Source organism: Anomaloglossus baeobatrachus, unplaced genomic scaffold (assembly GCF_048569485.1).
Source record: "Anomaloglossus baeobatrachus isolate aAnoBae1 unplaced genomic scaffold, aAnoBae1.hap1 Scaffold_522, whole genome shotgun sequence".
In the NCBI taxonomy this organism is placed as follows: domain Eukaryota; kingdom Metazoa; phylum Chordata; class Amphibia; order Anura; family Aromobatidae; genus Anomaloglossus; species Anomaloglossus baeobatrachus.
In genome coordinates, this window is record NW_027444586.1 from 40,429 (window position 1) to 60,174 (window position 19,746).

The following is a 19,746-nucleotide window of genomic DNA, read 5'->3' on the forward strand; positions in this document are numbered from 1 at the left end:
AGGAAGGAGCAGCCGATGGGATAGGAGAGGTATTAGTGGTTATTAGCAGGTATTAGTGGTTATTAGCAGTTATTAGTGGTTATTAGCAGTTATTAGTGGTTATTAGCAGTTATTAGGGGTTATTAGCAGTTATTAGGGGTTATTAGCAGTTATTAGGGGTTATTAGCAGTTATTAGGGGTTATTAGCAGTTATTAGTGGTTATTAGCAGTTATTAGGGGTTATTAGCAGTTATTAGGGGTTATTAGCAGTTATTAGGGGTTATTAGCAGTTATTAGGGGTTATTAGCAGTTATTAGTGGTTATTAGCAGTTATTAGTGGTTATTAGCAGTTATTAGTGGTTATTAGCAGTTATTAGGGGTTATTAGCAGTTATTAGGGGTTATTAGCAGTTATTAGTGGTTATTCAGTTACTTGTTCTCTGTAGGTTACAGTTTACACTCATTAAAATAAGTTACATTGAAGAGATTCTCCACGTCCCGTCCTTATATAAAGATCTTTATTTACAGGTAACACACAAATACTATTCATTGGTGAGATATTTCCTCTTCTTAGCGGTGTTGGTGTATGGATGCCAGCGCCACTCCACCTCTGCCGTGCCCTCATTCTCCAGGGTGCCCAGCTTTATCATGTACACTGCAAAGAGTAACAGCCGGTGATAAGTACGGAGCGCTGACACTGGGGCCCTGATACATCACAGCATTTCACAGGGGTTTCTACATGAAAACCTCTTAGGCTATGTGGCCCCGGGACACTGTACTCGCGGATATATCCGCAGGTTTCCCGCAGCTGATCCCCGGAATCCGCAGCTATCCATACCTACGGGATTCCAGCGAAATATCTGCGGTAAACCTGCGGACATTCATGTGACTTACCCACGGACGTCCCGACCTCTATCTCCATAGTGGAGACGCATGACATGTAGTTACGTGCGGCTGCAGGACATCTGCAGCATATTCCGCAGCCGCACATACCGCAGCATGGACACAGCACTCCCCATGTCCCATAGGATAACATGGGGAGTGTCTGTACTTGCTAAAACCTCCGGATTTATCTAGAAAATCCAGATAAATCCGCAGGTTTTCAGCAGCAAAATCCACTGGTACAGAGTCCCGTGGGCACAAAGCTTTAATCTGTGAAGAGTCGGACGATCGTATAACTCGGACGGGGATTGCAATGCTTGGACTGGCCGGCGGCTCTCCCCACCAAAGAGTGACTGCTGCATAGAGGAGCATGAGGCCGTTGTGCTCGGGTGGGGAGAGCCGCCGGCCAGTCCAAGCCTGCCATCCCCGTCCGACTCTTCCCTTAGTGACAGTGGTTTGCGACAAATTCATCAAACTATTTGCTGCTTTTTAAGGCCCTGTGCACACGCTGCGGCTTTTACCACAGATTTGCTGCAGAAAATGTTTTTAACATTGCTACAGTCTTTCCCCAGCAAAACCTATGGGTTTTAAAAAAAAAAAAAATGTGTTTTTTTATACCTGTGGAATTAATGTGCATGTCACTTCTTTTCCGCAGGCACCTGCAGTTTTTGCCATAGATAATGGTAAAACTCCGTAGGGAACAGCCTGCGGAAAAACAGCATGCGGATTTCGTTGCGGTTTTGGTGCGTTTTTTAGCGCAGGTGCGGGATTCTTTCAAGGGGACCGGATTTTCCCTAAGGAAAAGTCAATGTCTAGTGCGCACAGGGCCTTAAGGTTTCTTTTCAGATTGTTACTGTCATTGCGGCTTCTGCAGACGTCTTACACAAAGTCATGAAATTAAACTATTAAATGGTTGGAAAAATTTGTCTTAACCCCACTCCAGCCCCCCCCCCTCCCGAGTGATTTTATATACACCAGTTATTTTGGCAATTGTTTTGTGTGACTTTTTTTTTTTAAAACATTAAATTTTTATTAGAACATAAAATCATATTACAACATATTTGTTTGAACAGTGATAATACTTCTCATCCCACCAAGTCATTTGGAAAGGAAGGGGGAGGGGTGATGACATCAGATTGTACCCGTGTGTTACCCGTAATGTTACATTTCCCACTAAAGAGTTGCAGTTTTTTTGCTTTGTGCAAAATTCTTGAATCCCATGTACTATTTTAAGTAGTTTGGGTCAAAAATGTCAGATAAAAAAGATGAAAAGGGGCGTACAATATACACAAATGATGAATTGGACCATCCATTTTGTCAGAAACCACGTTGGGAAACCGGCGGCAGACTATTGTGAATGATCAGCTGATCACCCGGCTGCCGGGCGATCAGCTGAGCGCTCTCAAAAGCCGGCTGCCGGGCGATCAGCTGAGCGCTCTCAAAAGCCGGCTGCCGGGCGATCAGCTGAGCGCTCTCAAAAGCCGGCTGCCGGGCGATCAGCTGAGCGCTCTCAAAAGCCGGGCGATCAGCTGAGCGCTCTCAAAAGCCGGGCGATCAGCTGAGCGCTCTCAAAAGCCGGGCGATCAGCTGAGCGCTCTCAAAAGCCGGGCGATCAGCTGAGCGCTCTCAAAAGCCGGGCGATCAGCTGAGCGCTCTCAAAAGCCGGGCGATCAGCTGAGCGCTCTCAAAAGCCGGGCGATCAGCTGAGCGCTCTCAAAAGCCGGGCGATCAGCTGAGCGCTCTCAAAAGCCGGGCGATCAGCTGAGCGCTCTCAAAAGCCGGGCGATCAGCTGAGCGCTCTCAAAAGCCGGGCGATCAGCTGAGCGCTCTCAAAAGCCGGGCGATCAGCTGAGCGCTCTCAAAAGCCGGGCGATCAGCTGAGCGCTCTCAAAAGCCGGGCGATCAGCTGAGCGCTCTCAAAAGCCGGGCGATCAGCTGAGCGCTCTCAAAAGCCGGGCGATCAGCTGAGCGCTCTCAAAAGCCGGGCAATCAGCTGAGCGCTCTCAAAAGCCGGGCAATCAGCTGAGCGCTGTCAAAAGCCGGGCAATCAGCTGAGCGCTGTCAAAAGCCGGCTGCCGGGCAATCAGCTGAGCGCTGTCAAAAGCCGGCTGCCGGGCAATCAGCTGAGCGCTCTCAAAAGCCGGCTGCCGGGCGATCAGCTGAGCGCTCTCAAAAGCCGGCTGCCGGGCGATCAGCTGAGCGCTCTCAAAAGCCGGCTGCCGGGCGATCAGCTGAGCGCTCTCAAAAGCCGGCTGCCGGGCGATCAGCTGAGCGCTCTCAAAAGCCGGCTGCCGGGCGATCAGCTGATCGTTTGGCCATCGAGAGACAAAACAAAGTTTCTGTGATTAAAAAAAAAAAGATGAGCATGTGCAGTGAAAAATAAAGATTTCCGCCGCTCAATAAACGTTATATGCTGCGTTCCTTTTGCCCGGCGGAAGCAACGCAGCGTCGGCCAGCGGAAGCAACACAGGTCCATCAGTCGCAATCCGTCGTCCATACAAGTCTATGGGAAGCAGCGGAATCACTTAACGGATTCCGCTCTTTTCCAAAACGGTGGATTGTGACTGAAGGAAAACAACGCAAGTGTGAAACTAGGCTACGAAGCTGAAGACGTGGGCCCAGATCACAGCCCCTCACTAATGGCAATGATCAGTCTGTACCATTTATAGTGCGCAGGACCGGGCAGGCTCTACTCTGTCCAGCCTGAGACCCGCGGATGGCAGACCACTGCTCATCCTACAAGAGATAATCAGATCCTGGCAAAAATCTTTCACTGTTACTCACATTTCATCTCAAACCGAGGCCCAACCTCAGACAAGTCAATATTGCGGTGATCGGTCTTCTTGTAGACGTGGTGCCTGCAGGAAGAAGCAGCGGTTATTATGGAGGACCCCGGCACAGTGGGTGCTGATCACCCAGCCCTGGTCCACAGCACGTACCGGAAGGAAATGTAGTCCTCTTGATTTGCAAAAGTTATCACTCGCCTGCTGTCATCCTTGGGCACAGGGAATAAATACTTCATGATATTGGACACCTGGAGGCAGGAAAGGAAAGGTTTAGAAAAGTAACGACTGATGTATATGGTGGTCCAGGAAGCCGGTCTCACCCGCTGTCCAAGCCGCGAGGTGAAGTTGTGGAAGACGAGGTGTGGGTACGCCTCCGACATCGTGCCCAGGTCCGGAATATCGTGCCTCATTACCACGTTACAGAGGGTGAAATATGCGGTCGGCCCAAACGGAAGATGGCAGACGATCAGCCCGTCTAAAGAACAGGAAATGATGTGTGAGTTACTGCGCCCGATACACACAGGTGCAGCAGAGATCCAGATACTTAAAGGGAACTCGTCATCTGATTCACGCTGCTCGGGTCCTGGGCAGGGCGTCTGGCAGCATTATAAGACTTCACGTGAAAGGGCCGACCACAGACTGACCAAACCGGCGCTGATCCGTGACGGCTTCTCTTAGTCCACGACTGACGGATCTCTCCATATACAGACACACGGAGAGACCCAACAGCCAATAGGATCAGAGGCACAGAGAAGCCACCAGGAACGTGCCTCAGAGTAGTCACCCGAGACGCACGGTCCCCGCCCTGCTCTGCAATGTACCAAACTGTATTTGTGATCTGATCAGCGAGTACAATCTAATCATACATAGTTTTGGGGTCTGCTTTGTTTTTGTTAGCGGCTTTCACACTACGTTTTTTTTTAACATGCGTCCTGAACGGTTTTTAACGCAAAAACGGATCCAGTGCAAATGCGTTTTCATTTCAATGCATTTGCAATGGACTTGCGACAACATGCGTTCACTTGCGTTTCCGTGCGTTATAATGAGGATCCAGCGACTTGCAGTTTCTTCAGCGCTCTATTGGGAGACCCAGACGATTGGGGTATAGCTACTGCCTCCGGAGGCCACACAAAGCACTACACTAAAAAGTGCAAGGCTCCTCCCCTTCTGGCTATACCCCCCCGTGGTATCACGGGTTCTCCAGTTTTCAAGCTTTGTGCGAAGGAGGTCAGACATCCATGCATAGCTCCACAGATTTTAGTCAGCAGTAGCTGCTGACTATTTCGGATGGAAGAAAAGAGGGCCCATATAGGGCCCCCAGCATGCTCCCTTCTCACCCGTTGATGGTGTTGTAAGGTTGAGGTACCTATTGCTGGTACGGAGGCTGGAGCCCACATGCTGCTTTCCTTCCACATCCCCCTGGGGGGCTCTGAGGAAGTGGGATCCTGCCGGCCTCAAAGCTCTGACGCCGGGCTCCATCCACAGACCCATTTGAACCTGCTGGATACGGAGCTGGAGTACCGTTCAGGGACATGGCCCTGCACCATTACAGGTACTCTGTGTCCCCGTACACACAGGCACAGCACACTCCAGACTTGCTGGGTGTGCTAGTGCGCCGGGGACAGTAAAGGGTTACAGTCACTGCAGCTTTGCTGAGTGACTTTGTGTATTGGGAACTACCGCGCCGGACGCTCCGGGAGCGGCGGCGCGGCTGGGACTTGTAGTTCGCCGGGGACTGGGCGCCGACCGCGCTTTTACGGCGGCGGCGCTTATAAATCCAGTCCCCGGCTTCTGCGGCCTAGTGCCGCTTCGTTCCCGCCCCCTCCCTGTCACTCAGGGAAGGGGACAGACGCTGAGCAATCAGCAGCGCCGAGGGCTGGAGCCTTATTTACATGCTCCAGCCCTCTCACTGCACACTGTCGGACGCCGGATTCCCGCTCTGACTTGGGGCACGCCCACGGCCCGCCCCTCCTCACACGAGCTGGGGAAGACGCCGGCAGCCATTACTGCAGTCCGAGCTCGGACTTTCGGCAACCAGGCAGGACGGTGGCGACCATACACCCGCTTATAGGCGGGCGGTAAGCGGCACACATAGTGCTGACCCCAATATATACTGCAGTGTGTACATGTGTATTTTAACTGCATAGGTCGCTATATGCCCGCTTGGAGAGCGACACATCAGCAGCAGGAAAGCAGGTGTGCTAAGGCACAGGCTTTCTAGGCTGCTTGTATTGCACGTACTGAAGTGTTCATTTGTGTTTATGCTTGTATGCTATACACTGCACTGTACAGTCGCTAGTCTTAGCTATATTCTCCTGGAATGGCTAGACTACAGCAGCAGAAAACCAAGGGTGCTGGGGCACAGGTTTTTTTCTATGCTGCTTGTATTGCATGGGCTGCAGTGTGCATTTGTACTTGTGCTTGTATGCTATACATTGCACTGTATGGTCACTCTTCTGGGCTATATTCCCCTAGATGACTAGTCTACAGCAGCAGAAGAGCAGAGGTGCCAGGGCACAGGCTTCTATGCTGCTTGTATTGCTTGTGCTGCAGTGTTCATTTGTACTTTATGCTTGTATGCTATACATTGCACTGTACGGTCACCAATCTTGGCTATATACTTCTAGATGGCTAGTCGGCAGCGGCAAAAAAGCAACACAGATTTTCAGTGCTGTTTTTACTACATGGGATGCTGTTCATGACACCGTCCCATTGTGTGCATGCTCCCCTGTAGCACTTCGTCTGCCGGGGTCTCTAGCACTTCGTCTGCCGGGGTCTCTACTAGTCGTGGCCAAAGAAACCACCTGTCATCCCTGTCCAAGGACAGGGACGGAGTTGCAGTTTCGACAGATATATTGTCATAAGATAGAGACTTGCAGTCCAGACAGGCCATGGGCAATCTTCCTGACCAACCTCATTTGGAACGGGGGGGTCCCAGGAGGACTCTCTGTATGATAAGGCAGCTCTCCAGGACTTTGATCCTGACATCGCTATCAATCCGGATACACCGGATGGTAACGCCATACGGAATGATCCTATAGCGTCCATCAATGGAAGGTTGGATCTTTCTCCCTCAGCTCCCCCAGTGGAGGAGTCAGCTTCACAGCAGGAGAAGTCCCTTTTCAGTATCTCAAACGGATATTGAGTATTTTTCTGGCCACGCTGACTTCAGAGAAGCAGTCCAGAAACACCACGCTTACCAGATAAGCGTCTTCTCCAAACGTTTTTAAGATACACGTTATCCCTTTTCCCCTGACGTGGTCAAGCGCTGGACCCAGGGTCCAAAGGTGGATTCTCCAATCTCCAGGCTTGCGTCTAGAGCCATAGTTGCACTGGAGATGGGGCTTCACTTAAAGATGCCATTCACAGACAGATGGACTCTGGTTGAAATCTGTCTAGGAGGCTATCGACGTGTCGGTTGCTCCGGCATTCACAGCCGTATAGGCAACCTAACCTTTTCAGCTGTTCTTGCGCAGCTGGCCTTGAGCACATGTACATCTGTACCGCAGAGGCGTCCGTAACTCCGCAATGTCTGCACTGCGACTTACCCTATTAATGCTGTCCTAAAAGTACAGTCGAGGTTTCGGTCCTTCCCAAGCTCGGGCAGGTCCCAATTGTCCTCGTGCAAAAGGGCTACAAAACCTCAGACGGGCTCAGATTCCGGCCGGGCTCAATCACGCCCAAGGAAGGCAGCCGGAGGAACCGCTACCAAGGCGGTCTCCTCATGACTCTCAGCTCTCTCTCTCTCTCCGCATCCGCGGTTGATGGCAGACTCCCCCGCCTTTGGCGACATTTAGCTGCCACAGGTCACAGACCGGTGGGTGACGGACATTGTGCTCACGTGCACAGGACAGTGTTCTGTTCTCGTCCTCCGACTCCATTCTTCAGAACGGCCCCACCTCCCCACCGAGCAGATGCCCTGCTGCAGGCGGTGGACGCTCTAAGAGCAGAAGGAGTGGTGATCCCTGTCCCCCCTCAGGAACGAGGGCGAGGGTTTGTACTCCAATCTCTTTGTGGCTCCAAAAAAGGACGGCTCCTTCCGTCCTGTTCTGGACCTAAAACTGCTCAATAAGCATGCGAACGCCAGGCGGTTCCGGATGGAATCCCTCCGATCCGTCATTACCTCAATTGTCTCGAGGAGACTTCCTTGCCTCAACAGACATCAAAGATGCCTATCTCCACGTGCCAATTGCTACGGAGCACCAACGTTTTCTACGTTTTGTGATAGGAGACGACCATCTTCAGTTCGTAGCTCTGCCATTCGGTCTGGCGACAGCCCCACGGGTGTTCACCAAGGTCATGGCAGCAGTGGTAGCAGTCTTGCACTCTCAGGGACACCCGGTGATCCCTTACTTGGACGATCTACTCGTCAAAGCACCCTCCCTCGAGGCATGACAACGCAGCCTGAATGTTACGCTGGAGACTCTCCAGACTTTCGGGTGGATCATCAATTTGGCAAGGTCAAATCGGTCACCGACTCAATCACCAACGTATCTCGGCATGGAGTTCACACTCTATCAGCGATAGTGAAGATTCCGCTGAACAAGCAGCGTTCACTGCAAACAGAGGTGCAGTCTCTCCTTCAAGGCCAGTCGCACCCCTTAAGGCGCCTCATGCACTTCCTAGGGAAGATGGTGGCAGCCATGGAGACAGTTCCCTTTGCGCAGTTTCATCTGCGCCAACTGCAAGGGGACATTCTCCGCCAATGGGACGGGCAGTCAACCTCCCTGGACAGGAAAGTCTCCCTTTCCCAGACGGCCAAGGACTCTCTGCAATGGTGGCTTATTCCCACCTCATTGTCACAGTGAAGATCCTTCCTACCCCCATCCTGGGCAGTGGTCACGACAGATACGAGTCTGTCAGGGTGGGGAGCAGTTTGTCTCCGCCACAGGGCTCAGGGGACGTGGACTCAGCAGGAGTCCACCCTTCAGATCAATGTTCTGGAAATCGGGGCAGGGTATCTTACCCTACTAGCTTTCCAGCAGTGGCTAGAAAGAGAGCAGATCCGAATCCAGTCGGACAACTCCACAGCGGTGGCATACATCAACCACCAAGGAGGGACGCGCAGTCGGCAAGCCTTCCAGGAAGTCCGGCGAATCCTCATGTGGGTGGAGGACACAGCATCCACCATATCCGCAGTTCACATCCCGGGCGTAGAAAACTGGGAAGCAGACTTCCTCAGTCGCCAGGGTATGGACGCAGGGGAATGGTCCCTTCACCCGGACGTGTTTCAGGAAATCTGTCGCCGCTGGGGGGTGCCGGACGTCGACCTAATGGCGTCTCGGCACAACAACAAGGTCCCGGCATTTATGGCACGATCGCGCGATCACAGAGCTCTGGCGGCAGACGCCTTAGTGCAAGATTGGTCGCAGTTCCGGCTCACATATGTGTTTCCACCTCTGGCACTCTTGCACAGAGTACTGCGCAAAAAATCAGATCCGATTGCAGCCGCGTCATACTCGTCGCCCCAGACTGGCCGAGGAGATCGTGGTACCCGGATCTGTGGCATCTCACGGTCGGCCGACCGTGGTCACTACCAGGCTGGCCAGACTTACTGTCCCAAGGGCCGTTTTTCCAAAACGTTTTTTATTGATTTTTCAAATTTGTAAAAACATGACAAGTATCATTGCAAAAGAAGAACATTCGTCTGACAAAATGTGACATAGAGGTGGGTGATACCCCAATTTGGAGTTCCATGTTGCTGTTCGATTTAAGATAGTATACAGTAACATTAAACCAAAACATAGGTAATGAAATATAATATAACATATGCAATACAATTCGTTAAATCTCTGTGTCGTCCCTGAATGATTTCAATTTTGCTAGCGTGTCTTGGTATTCCCAACCGTCTCGTCTCCCCCTCCCGCCAGAGCCCCCTCCTAGGTGATTCTCAGTTTACCCAGGCTGTCCTGGATATCGCTCAGGATATACCACTCCGAGTGAACAAAAGGTGCCATCAGGTTAATTATTTCTCCCTGTGTGAATTGGCTTTCAATAAAATGTCTCCATCTCACAAAAAACTTGGCTGTCAACCCATCTTTATCCCTCTCCGCTTCTAGTTTTTCCCACTTCAGAAGGTTGTGTAGTTCGCCCACAACCTCCTTTATGGATGGGCCCTCCCTTTGAATCCAGTGTTTTAAGATGCAACGCTTAGCTATCATGGCTATGTCATGCGTTATTGCGTATTTCCTCTTTTCCTGCGTGCTCGGTCCTCCTCCTACTCCTCCCTCAAAGGAGTGGAAAATCCACACCATTAAGTCTAGTTTGCTGAAAATTCCCCATGTTGACTGGGCAAATAGTCTGACTTGGTTCCAGAACCTAGCGATTGTCTCACATTCCCATAGCCCATGCAGCATATCCGTTTTTTCTTTTTGACACTTAGGACACCACCTATCCCTACCTGGTATGTTGAAACCTATAATGGCCCTATGTAGAATTCTGAATTGAGTGTCTCTCCATCTCTCATTGGTAATGTGTTTCCGCACTTGTACCCATCCTCTCAGTATATCATCCACCACTTCTTCCCTTCCCAATTGTTTCCCCCACGCTTTTAAAGTCCGACTATCCTCCCGAGAGATAAGCACCCCCCTTAGCGATCGATAAATTTTAGAGACATTTATACTTGTTACATCACATTCCAGTAACTCATCAATCGAACTTCTGTTCAGCTCTCTTCCAACCACACCCAGGTCTCCTATTATTCCATGTTTCAATTGTTCATACTGGATGACATGTGAGCTATTAAGGTTGTACTTATCCAGCACTTCCCGACCTGTCATCCACCTCCTGTCCTCCACATTCATAACATCTATCATTCTCCTGACTCCCCTCTCTTTCCATCTAGTAAATAGCTTGTTTTCTCGTCCCAGGGGAAAATTTGGGAATGCCCAGGGGTTCAAGTACTTGGACACTTTCCATGAGAGCCCCAGTTTTTTCCTTACCGACTTCCATGTTAGCATGGTGTCTCGGAATATAATTGAGTTCCTTATGTGCCCTTCAACCCTGGATAGTGGGGAGTGCAGAATGGACGTCAGATCCCACGGTGACGCATATTTAGTTTCCATCGCATGATCTGAGTGCCTACTCGTTCCTCTCACCCAATCAATTACATGCCTCATGATACATACAAGATTATACCCTTGGACATCTGGAAAGTTTAGACCTCCCTCCTCTGCTGACTTCATCAGCGTACGCAGCTTTATTCTGGGTTTCCTTCCCCTCCACAGAAATTCTGTATACGCGGAGTTGAGCTTATTCACATCCTTTAGTTTTAGCAATAGCGGGATTGTCTGGAAGGGATACAGCAGCCTAGGAAAGCTCATCATTTTTATCAGGTGACATCTTGCCAGTAATGGAAGTGGCAGACCTTTCCATCCCTTTAATTGAACTATAATTTTCCTGATTAGCGGTCCATAATTCAAGTTATAGATTGTTTCCACCGATCTTCCTATATGCACTCCCAGGTATTTAATTGAAGATTGTGCTATAGGAATTCCACATAGACAGCCATCCCTTATTTGTCCCCCCATTGTCCCATGATGCCCCTTTAGGAACATGATCTCGCATTTTTTTTTGTTCAGTTTGAAACCGGAGAATGAGCCAAATTTTTCAATCAAGGCAAGAGTCTGTGGCAAATCCGCACCGGGGTCCCCCATATAAAGTATGATGTCATCAGCAAAAAGCGCTGTCTTTACTTCTGAACCCCTTATCTTGATTCCTTTAAAGCTATTTTGTCCCTGTAGTATTCTTGACAACGGCTCGATTGCCAGGTTGAATAAAAGAGGAGATAATGGGCAGCCCTGTCTTGTTCCCTTCATCAAAGGGAACACGTCTGATAGAAAGCCCGGAGTGTGAACCCTAGCTCCCGAGTTGGCATAAAGGTTTCTAATGTAAAGTCTCATCTTGCCTACAATCCCTATGGCCTCCATTACCCTGTCTAACCACCCCCAATTTACATTATCAAACGCTTTTTCTGCGTCAAGTGTAACTAGGGCAGGTCTAGCCCCTCCCTCAGTGAGACCCAGTCTAACCGCGTCTACCACTAGAATTGTCTTTCGGATATTGGTAACGGCATTTCTCCCCTTAATAAACCCCACCTGGTGATTCGTAATGATCCTAGGTAAGATCTCGGCCAGTCTATTAGCCATGATCTTGGACATAATTTTTAAATCCTGATTTATGAGCGATATAGGTCTATAACTAGAGGGATCATCCAGGTCCTTGGTTCCCTTGGGGAGTAATTTAATATATGCTATGTTGGAATTTTTGGGTATTTCCGCCCCTCCCAGGAAAGCATTAAAGACTGAGGTTAGATCCGGCGAGATCAGATCCTTCAGAGCCTTATAGAATTCACTATTGAAACCGTCAGGTCCCGGTGCCTTGTTGGTGTTAAGCTCCCCAATTGTTCTCGTCACCTCCTCTACTGTGATATCTGCGTTTAAGGCACTCAAATCTTCCTCCGTCAAGCTAGGCATTTGGGCTTGTCTTAGCCACTCTGCCTCATCAGTCATGTCGTTATTCCCTGACCCATATAGTTTTCTATAGTAATCTCCCAACAGTTTATTAATGTCCTTAGGATCCGTAGTCACCTCTCCCCCCTTTGTTTTCAGTTTAGAGATCACTGTCATCTTTCTGCTGCCCCTTGCCAGATTGGCCAACATCCTTCCCGCCTTGTTGCCAAACCTATGTAAGTCAACCTCCTTGTGCGACCAGAATAGTTGTTCCTTTTTTTTGGCCCATTCGTCAAATCCCTCTTTTGCCTCCAACCATCTGCCTTTTGTCATGGGAGATCTATTTGTCACATAATTTGTATATGCTACCCGTACTGCTTCACTATGGAAATTATAATTCTCATTGGTTTTCCGTTTGATCATGGCTGCGTACCCCACCAGACGGCCCCTTAGGACCGCTTTTGCCGTTTCCCAAAATATCACTGGGGACTCTCTATGTTCCTTATTGTCCTCTGCGAATTCTCCCCACCACTCCTGTAGCACCTTGTGGAAATTATCTTGCCTGAGAAGGAACGATGGGAATCTCCATATGATATCTGTACCTCTCCTGAATTTCTCTCTAATGCCCAATCTCACCGGACTATGATCAGAGATCACCATATTCTCTATCACACAATCTTGCGTTCCACTCAGTAAGTCTTGCGAGATCCAGAACTGATCAATACGTGACCAGCTATCATGAGGGTGAGAGAAGTGTGTATACTCTCTGTCATGTGGGTGAGTTAGTCTCCAGATGTCTTTCAGTCCTACGTCTTCTAATGTTACATCCCTATTGTCTAAACTCCTGCCCACATTAGCTGTCCCCTCCTCGCCCCTCCTCCTATCTTCAGCTGAGTCTGGGACAGTGTTAAAATCGCCTCCCACTATAATGTTAGCCTCCCCATCTGCTAATATGGTGGCCTTTATGTCATCATGGAATGTGATTTGTTGTGAATTTGGGCCATAGACATTATAAATACTGAGTTTACCCGCTGGACTAACGATTGTTAAGTGCTGCCACCTTCCATGGTCGTCTGCCTCATGTGCCACTACCTCATGACTGAATTGTTTATTTATTAGAATCATAGTGCCCGCTTTTCTACCTTGTGCCGCTGCCCCGTAAACGGTGCCCACCCAATGTTTCTTCATGCGGAAAAAGTCCTCCCCCCCCAAGTGGGTTTCCTGTAATAAGGCAATGTCTGTCTTTAGTCTTTTCAGATGTCTCAATATCATTGCTCGTTTGTTAGGTGATCTCAGCCCTTTAACATTCCACGTAGTTATCTGTATCATGTTAACCTGTGTATTCTGCTTTTACTACTCCCTCCCCTATGGGCCCCTGCATCAAGGAAGACGAGATGTTCGACACTAGAATCACAGTTGGTACCACAAAATCGACACTCCCTTTCCCCACCTTGCAAATATAACAAATACAACAAAAAGCATGTAACTGTAAAACATATTTTCCCTTCCGAGAAATCCACGGCGCTTCCCGCCACGTTGGTGAGCTCCCCTATTCCTAGCCAAAATATGTAGCTCCCTAATCACCCCCCAAAAAATATATGTTCTATCCCCGGACTAACTTGAATAAGCCTTTGAAAATTATGCAAAAATTAGCACAGTATGTCAAAACCTCAGCAAGATTCTCCAGTCCTACTTATCTCTGACTCCAGGTAGCCATCAGTCCGCCCAGAACAGGCCCACTTCATTTGAATTTGGATGATGTTCCTGGACAAAGGAGAAAAAGAAAAAAAGAAAAAAAAAAAAGACCAAGGGGAGAGAAGATGGAGAAAGAAAGGAGAAGAACAAAAAAAAAAAAAAAAAAAAAAAAAAAAAAAAAAGAGGGGGGGAAGAGGACCCAGACTTTGGGATGTTTTCCTCTCTTTTCTCCCTTCCCCCTCCTCCTCTCACCTCCCCAACCCTCTCTCCGTAATGCATCCTCCTCAACGCCTCTCCCTGTTTGGGAAGAGAGAAAAAAAAAAAAAAAAAAAACAGGCAAAAAAAGGAAAAACAATGAGCGAGTTCCAGTTCAGGTATCATGGTTTCTCTCCAAGGGTTGGTTCCTGTGTTCCAGGCGAGAATTATGCTGTCGACCCGGGCTTGGCCTCCTTTCCTCCCTGGTCTCGACTTGCTTTTGTCCCCCAAGACGTCCCACATCTCTTCCTGAGCTTGTGGGGGATCCTCTTCTATTATTCCCTTCTCCACTAGCTCCTTTTTCTTGCCTTTCTGACCTAGTCTTGTTGAGCTCTGCCATGAGAATGTTTTCTGCTTCTTTGTAGTCCTTGTAGTATACAAACGAGCCATTGGGGTTTCTAACTTTCAGTGTAGCAGGGTATAATAGCTGGCACTTTACTTTTTTGTTGTACAGAAATGAGCAAATTTTGGTAAATTCTTTTCTCCTTCTGGATACTTCCGCTGAATAATCCCCAAAAATTAGCAGTCTGTTGCCTTGATATTGTAGTGGACGCTTTCGTTCTCTAAAGGCCCTCAATATTTCCTCCTTATGCTTATAATCAAGGTACTTGACAATCACCTGCCTGGCTCTTATCGGGGTATTCTTGTTTGAGTTTTGGCCCTCTCCCTTATTCGCCTCCTGGTGTCTCAGTGGACCCACTCTGTGGGCTCTTTCAACTCTGAATTTCGCCTTTATGCCCAGGGCCTGCGGTAGCTCCAACTCGCATATATTATCCAACCGTCCAATCGACACAGACTCTGGCAACCCGACTATACGTAAGTTGTTTCGTCTCGATCTGTTTTCCAAATCGTCCGCTTTATCCTTCAAGTATTCATTAGATTTTGCTAGAGCTGCTATTTGTGCTTGCATAGCCAGTATTGTCTCCTCGGAGTCAGATATTCTCTGCTCTGATTCTGCCAGTCTAGAGGCATGGGCATTTATCTGTTTTTGCATATTAGCTAATGATGTTTGTATGGCTGCCTCAATAGCCACTTTAACCTCTTTTGACAAGTGTGATGTCACTTCTTCAGCCAGTTTTTTATAGTCCACATTAAGCTTTTGTGTGTACTTGTCTTGGCCTGCAGGTGGTGCTGTTTTCTTAGTTCTCTTTGTCTGGACTGGGCCACCACCTCCATCCCCCAATAGCTTGCAGGCTTGTGATGTTGGTGTAGTAGGCTGCTTTTTGTTTCCTTTGGAAGGGGTACTATGAATTCTTGCATTTGACTTCCTGTGAGTCTGAGTGGGATTAATCTCCCTGTGCTGTTTGTCAGTTTCATCCTCCAACACTGCTGTGTCTCTGAGCTGCCCTGCTTTGCCTGCATCTTCTCTCCCCTCTGCCTCCATATCTCCTTCATCCTCCCATTGCGATCCACCATCATCAGTCCCCTGCATCCACCTCTCTCCTGCTGTGTCCTCCTGTGACTCCTCGCTCATATCTTCCTTATCTCCTGTCTCCTCGCTCATATCTCCCTTATCTCTCCCCTTCCAGCTCTGTGTTTGCTTTTCTGTGTCTCTCACCATGCGTTCAGGCTCCTCCCCCATCAGGCTCGGCGCCATTATCTTATCTTCTCCTCTGTCCATATCAAAGCTTCTCCAGGCTGACTCACCACTCCCAGAGCTTCTCAGGAGGTACCGTTCCATAGCTGTCTGCTTTAGGTAACCTCCTGTGCTGCTCTCTGTTTGGTGGCTCGTCCGGGGGGTCTGTTTTTAGTCGGTTTCTGTGAGGGGTGGCAGGAGCTTCTCCCCTAAGCTGCCACCTCAGCCAGGACAGGAACAGGAAGTCAGGGCCGTTTTTCCATCGGAATTCTGCGGCCCTGAACCTGACTGTGTGGCCATTGAGTCCTGGATCCTAGCGTCTTCAGGATTATCCCAAGGGGTCGTTGCCACCATGAAACAGGCTAGGAAGTCCACCTCTGCTAAGATCTACCACAGAACGTGGAAGATTTTCTTAACCTGGTGCTCGGCTCAGGGAGTGTCTCCCTGGCCATTTGCATTGCCTACTTTTCTTTCCTTCCTGCAATCGGGGTTAGAAAAGGGCTTGTCGCTCGGCTTCCTTAAGGGGGAAGTCTCGGCACTATCCGTGTTTTTTCAGAAGCGTCTAGCACGTCTTTCTAAGGTGCGCACGTTCCTACAGGGGGTCTGTCATATCGTACCCCCGTACAAGCAGCCGTTAGATCCATGGGATCTCAACAGGGTATTAGTTGCTCTCCAGAAGCCGCCTTTCGAGCCTCTGAAGGAAGTTTCCTTTCTCGCCTGTCACAGAAGGTGGCGTTTCTCGTTGCGATCACATCGCTTCGGCGAGTGTCTGAGCTGGCAGCTCTGTCATCCAAGGCTCCCTTCCTGGTGTTCCACCAGGACAAGGTAGTGCTGCGCCCCATTCCGGAGTTTCTCCCTAAGGTCGTATCCTCATTTCATCTTAATCAGGATATATCCTTGCCTTCCTTTTGTCCTCATCCGGTTCACCGGTATGAAAAGGACTTACGTTTGTTAGATCTGGTGAGAGCACTCAGACTCTACATTTCCCGCACGGCGCCCATGCGCCGTTCCGATGCACTTTTTGTCCTTGTCGCTGGTCCGCGCAAGGGGTTGCAGGCTTCTAAAGCCACCCTGGCTCGATGGATCAAAGAACCAATTCTAGAGGCCTACCGTTCTGCGGGGCTTCCGGTTCCTTCAGGGCTAAAAGCCCACTCAACCAGAGCCGTGGGTGCGTCCTGGGCATTACGACACCAGGCTTCGGCTCAACAAGTGTACCAGGCAGCTACCTGGTCCAGTCTGCACACTTTCACCAAGCATTATCAGGTGCATACCTATGCTTCGGCGGATGCCAGCTTAGGTAGAAGAGTCCTGCAGGCGGCAGTGACACCCCCGTAGGGGAGGGCTGTTTTGCAGCCCTAACATGAGGTATTTCTTTACCCACCCAGGGACAGCTTTTGGACGTCCCAATTGTCTGGGTCTCCCAATAGAGCGCTGAAGAAGAAGGGAATTTTGTTACTTACCGTAAATTCCTTTTCTTCTAGCTCTTATTGGGAGACCCAGCACCCGCCCTGTTGTCCTTCGGGATGTTTTTGTTGTTTGCGGGTACACATGTTGTTCATGTTGAACGGTTTTTCAGTTCTCCGATGTTACTCGGAGTTAATTTGTTTAAACCAGTTATTGGCTTTCCTCCTTGCTTTGGCACTAAAACTGGAGAACCCGTGATACCACGGGGGGGTATAGCCAGAAGGGGAGGAGCCTTGCACTTTTTAGTGTAGTGCTTTGTGTGGCCTCCGGAGGCAGTAGCTATACCCCAATCGTCTGGGTCTCCCAATAAGAGCTAGAAGAAAAGGAATTTACGGTAAGTAACAAAATTCCCTTCTTTTTAACTTTATTCAAAAACGCTCCTTGTAGTGTTTTTGAGCTGCGTCCAAATACTGCAAAATCACTGGATCCTGACTATACAGCAAACGCATGTGAACGGTGCTATACTGATAGACAGGATCCTGTTTGGCCGAAAACCAGCCTGGCGTGATCAGTCTCTCTCTCTCCGCTCCCCTCTCCTCCTCTCCGCTCCTCCTCTCCGCTCCCCTCTCCTCCCTGCTTTCCTCCTCCTCTTTTCCTCTCTCCTCCTCCTCTTTCCTCTCTCCTCCTCCTCCTCTTTCCTCTCTCCTCCTCCTCCTCTTTCCTCTCTCCTCCTCCTCTCTCTCCTCCTCCTCCTCTCCTCCTCCTCTCTCCTCCTCCTCCTTTCATCCTCTCTCCTCCTCCTCCTCTTTCTTCCTCTCTCCTCCTCCTCCTCTTTTCTTCCTCTCTCCTCCTCCTCCTCCTCCTCCTCTTTCTTCCTCTCTCCTCCTCCTCCTCTTTTCTTCCTCTCTCCTCCTCCTCCTCTTTTCTTCCTCTCTCCTCCTCCTCCTCCTCCTCCTCTTTTCTTCCTCTCTCCTCCTCCTCCTCTTTCTTCCTCTCTCCTCCTCCTCCTCTTTTCTTCCTCTCTCCTCCTCCTCCTCTTTTCTTCCTCCCTCCTCCTCCTCCTCTTTCTTCCTCTCTCCTCCTCCTCTTTTCTTCCTCCCTCCTCCTCCTCTTTTCTTCCTCCCTCCTCCTCCTCTTTTCTTCCTCTCTCCTCCTCCTCCTCTTTTCTTCCTCTCTCCTCCTCCTCCTCTTTTCTTCCTCTCTCCTCCTCCTCTTTTCTTCCTCCCTCCTCCTCCTCTTTTCTTCCTCCCTCCTCCTCCTCTTTTCTTCCTCCCTCCTCCTCCTCTTTTCTTCCTCCCTCCTCCTCCTCTTTTCTTCCTCCCTCCTCCTCCTCTTTCTTCCTCCCTCCTCCTCCTCTTTTCTTCCTCCCTCCTCCTCCTCTTTTCTTCCTCCCTCCTCCTCCTCTTTTCTTCCTCTCTCCTCCTCCTCTTTTCTTCCTCTCTCCTCCTCCTCTTTTCTTCCTCTCTCCTCCTCCTCTTTTCTTCCTCCCTCCTCCTCCTCTTTTCTTCCTCCCTCCTCCTCTTTTCTTCCTCCCTCCTCCTCCTCTTTTCTTCCTCTCTCCTCCTCCTCCTCTTTTCTTCCTCTCTCCTCCTCCTCCTCTCCTCTCCTCTCTCCTCCTCCTTTTCTTCCTCTCTCCTCCTCCTCCTCTTTTCTTCCTCTCTCCTCCTCCTCCTCTTTTCTTCCTCTCTCCTCCTCCTCCTCTTTTCTTCCTCTCTCCTCCTCCTCCTCTTTTCTTCCTCTCTCCTCCTCCTCCTCTTTTCTTCCTCTCTCCTCCTCCTCCTCTTTTCTTCCTCTCTCCTCCTCCTCCTCTTTTCTTCCTCTCTCCTCCTCCTCCTCTTTTCTTCCTCTCTCCTCCTCCTCCTCTTTTCTTCCTCTCTCCTCCTCCTCCTCTTTTCTTCCTCTCTCCTCCTCCTCCTCTTTTCTTCCTCTCTCCTCCTCCCTCCTCTTTTCTTCCTCTCTCCTCCTCCTCCTCTTTCTTCCTCTCTCCTCCTCCTCCTCTTTTCTTCCTCTCTCCTCCTCCTCCTCTTTTCTTCCTCTCTCCTCCTCCTCCTCTTCTTTTCTTCCTCTCTCCTCCTCCTCCTCTTCTTTTCTTCCTCTCTCCTCCTCCTCCTCTTCTTTCTTCCTCTCTCCTCCTCTTCTTTTCTTCCTCTCTCCTCCTCTTTTCTTCCTCTCTCCTCCTCTTCTTTCTTCCTCTCTCCTCCTCTTTTCTTCCTCTCTCCTCCTCTTTTCTTCCTCTCTCCTCCTCTTTTCTTCCTCTCTCCTCCTCTTTTCTTCCTCTCTCCTCCTCTTTTCTTCCTCTCTCCTCCTCTTTTCTTCCTCTCTCCCTCCTCTTCTTTTCTTCCTCTCTCCTCCTCTTCTTTTCTTCCTCTCTCCTCCTCTTCTTTTCTTCCTCTCTCCTCCTCCTCTTTTCTTCCTCTCTCCTCCTCCTCTTTTCTTCCTCTCTCCTCCTCCTCTTTTCTTCCTCTCTCCTCCTCCTCTTTTCTTCCTCTCTCCTCCTCCTCTTTTCTTCCTCTCTCCTCCTCCTCTTTTCTTCCTCTCTCCTCCTCCTCTTTTCTTCCTCTCTCCTCCTCCTCTTTTCTTCCTCTCTCCTCCTCCTCCTCTTTTCTTCCTCTCTCCTCCTCCTCCTCTTCTTTTCTTCCTCTCTCCTCCTCTTCTTTTCTTCCTCTCTCCTCCTCCTCTTTTCTTCCTCCCTCCTCCTCCTCTTTTCTTCCTCTCTCCTC

General features: G+C 49.6%; 1 protein-coding gene across 4 annotated transcripts in view; it reads right to left on the reverse strand.

Moving 5' to 3' along the window:
* Nucleotides 1-478: 478 nt before the first annotated feature.
* LOC142282817 (U3 small nucleolar ribonucleoprotein IMP4-like) overlaps nt 479-19,746 on the reverse strand; it is a 33,513-nt gene continuing 14,245 nt past the window's right edge. For 2 of the 4 annotated variants that reach the window (XM_075333052.1, XM_075333050.1), the window contains 4 exons: nt 3,967-4,121; nt 3,800-3,894; nt 3,645-3,718; nt 479-633 (listed from right to left, as the gene is read on the reverse strand). In XM_075333052.1, coding sequence (XP_075189167.1) covers nt 521-633; nt 3,645-3,718; nt 3,800-3,894; nt 3,967-4,121 — 437 coding nt within the window. In that variant the 3' untranslated portion in view covers nt 479-520. Of the gene's footprint in view, nt 634-3,644; nt 3,719-3,799; nt 4,122-19,746 lie in introns of all 4 variants that reach the window. The other 2 variants (XM_075333053.1, XM_075333051.1) reach the window with 2 other exon arrangements.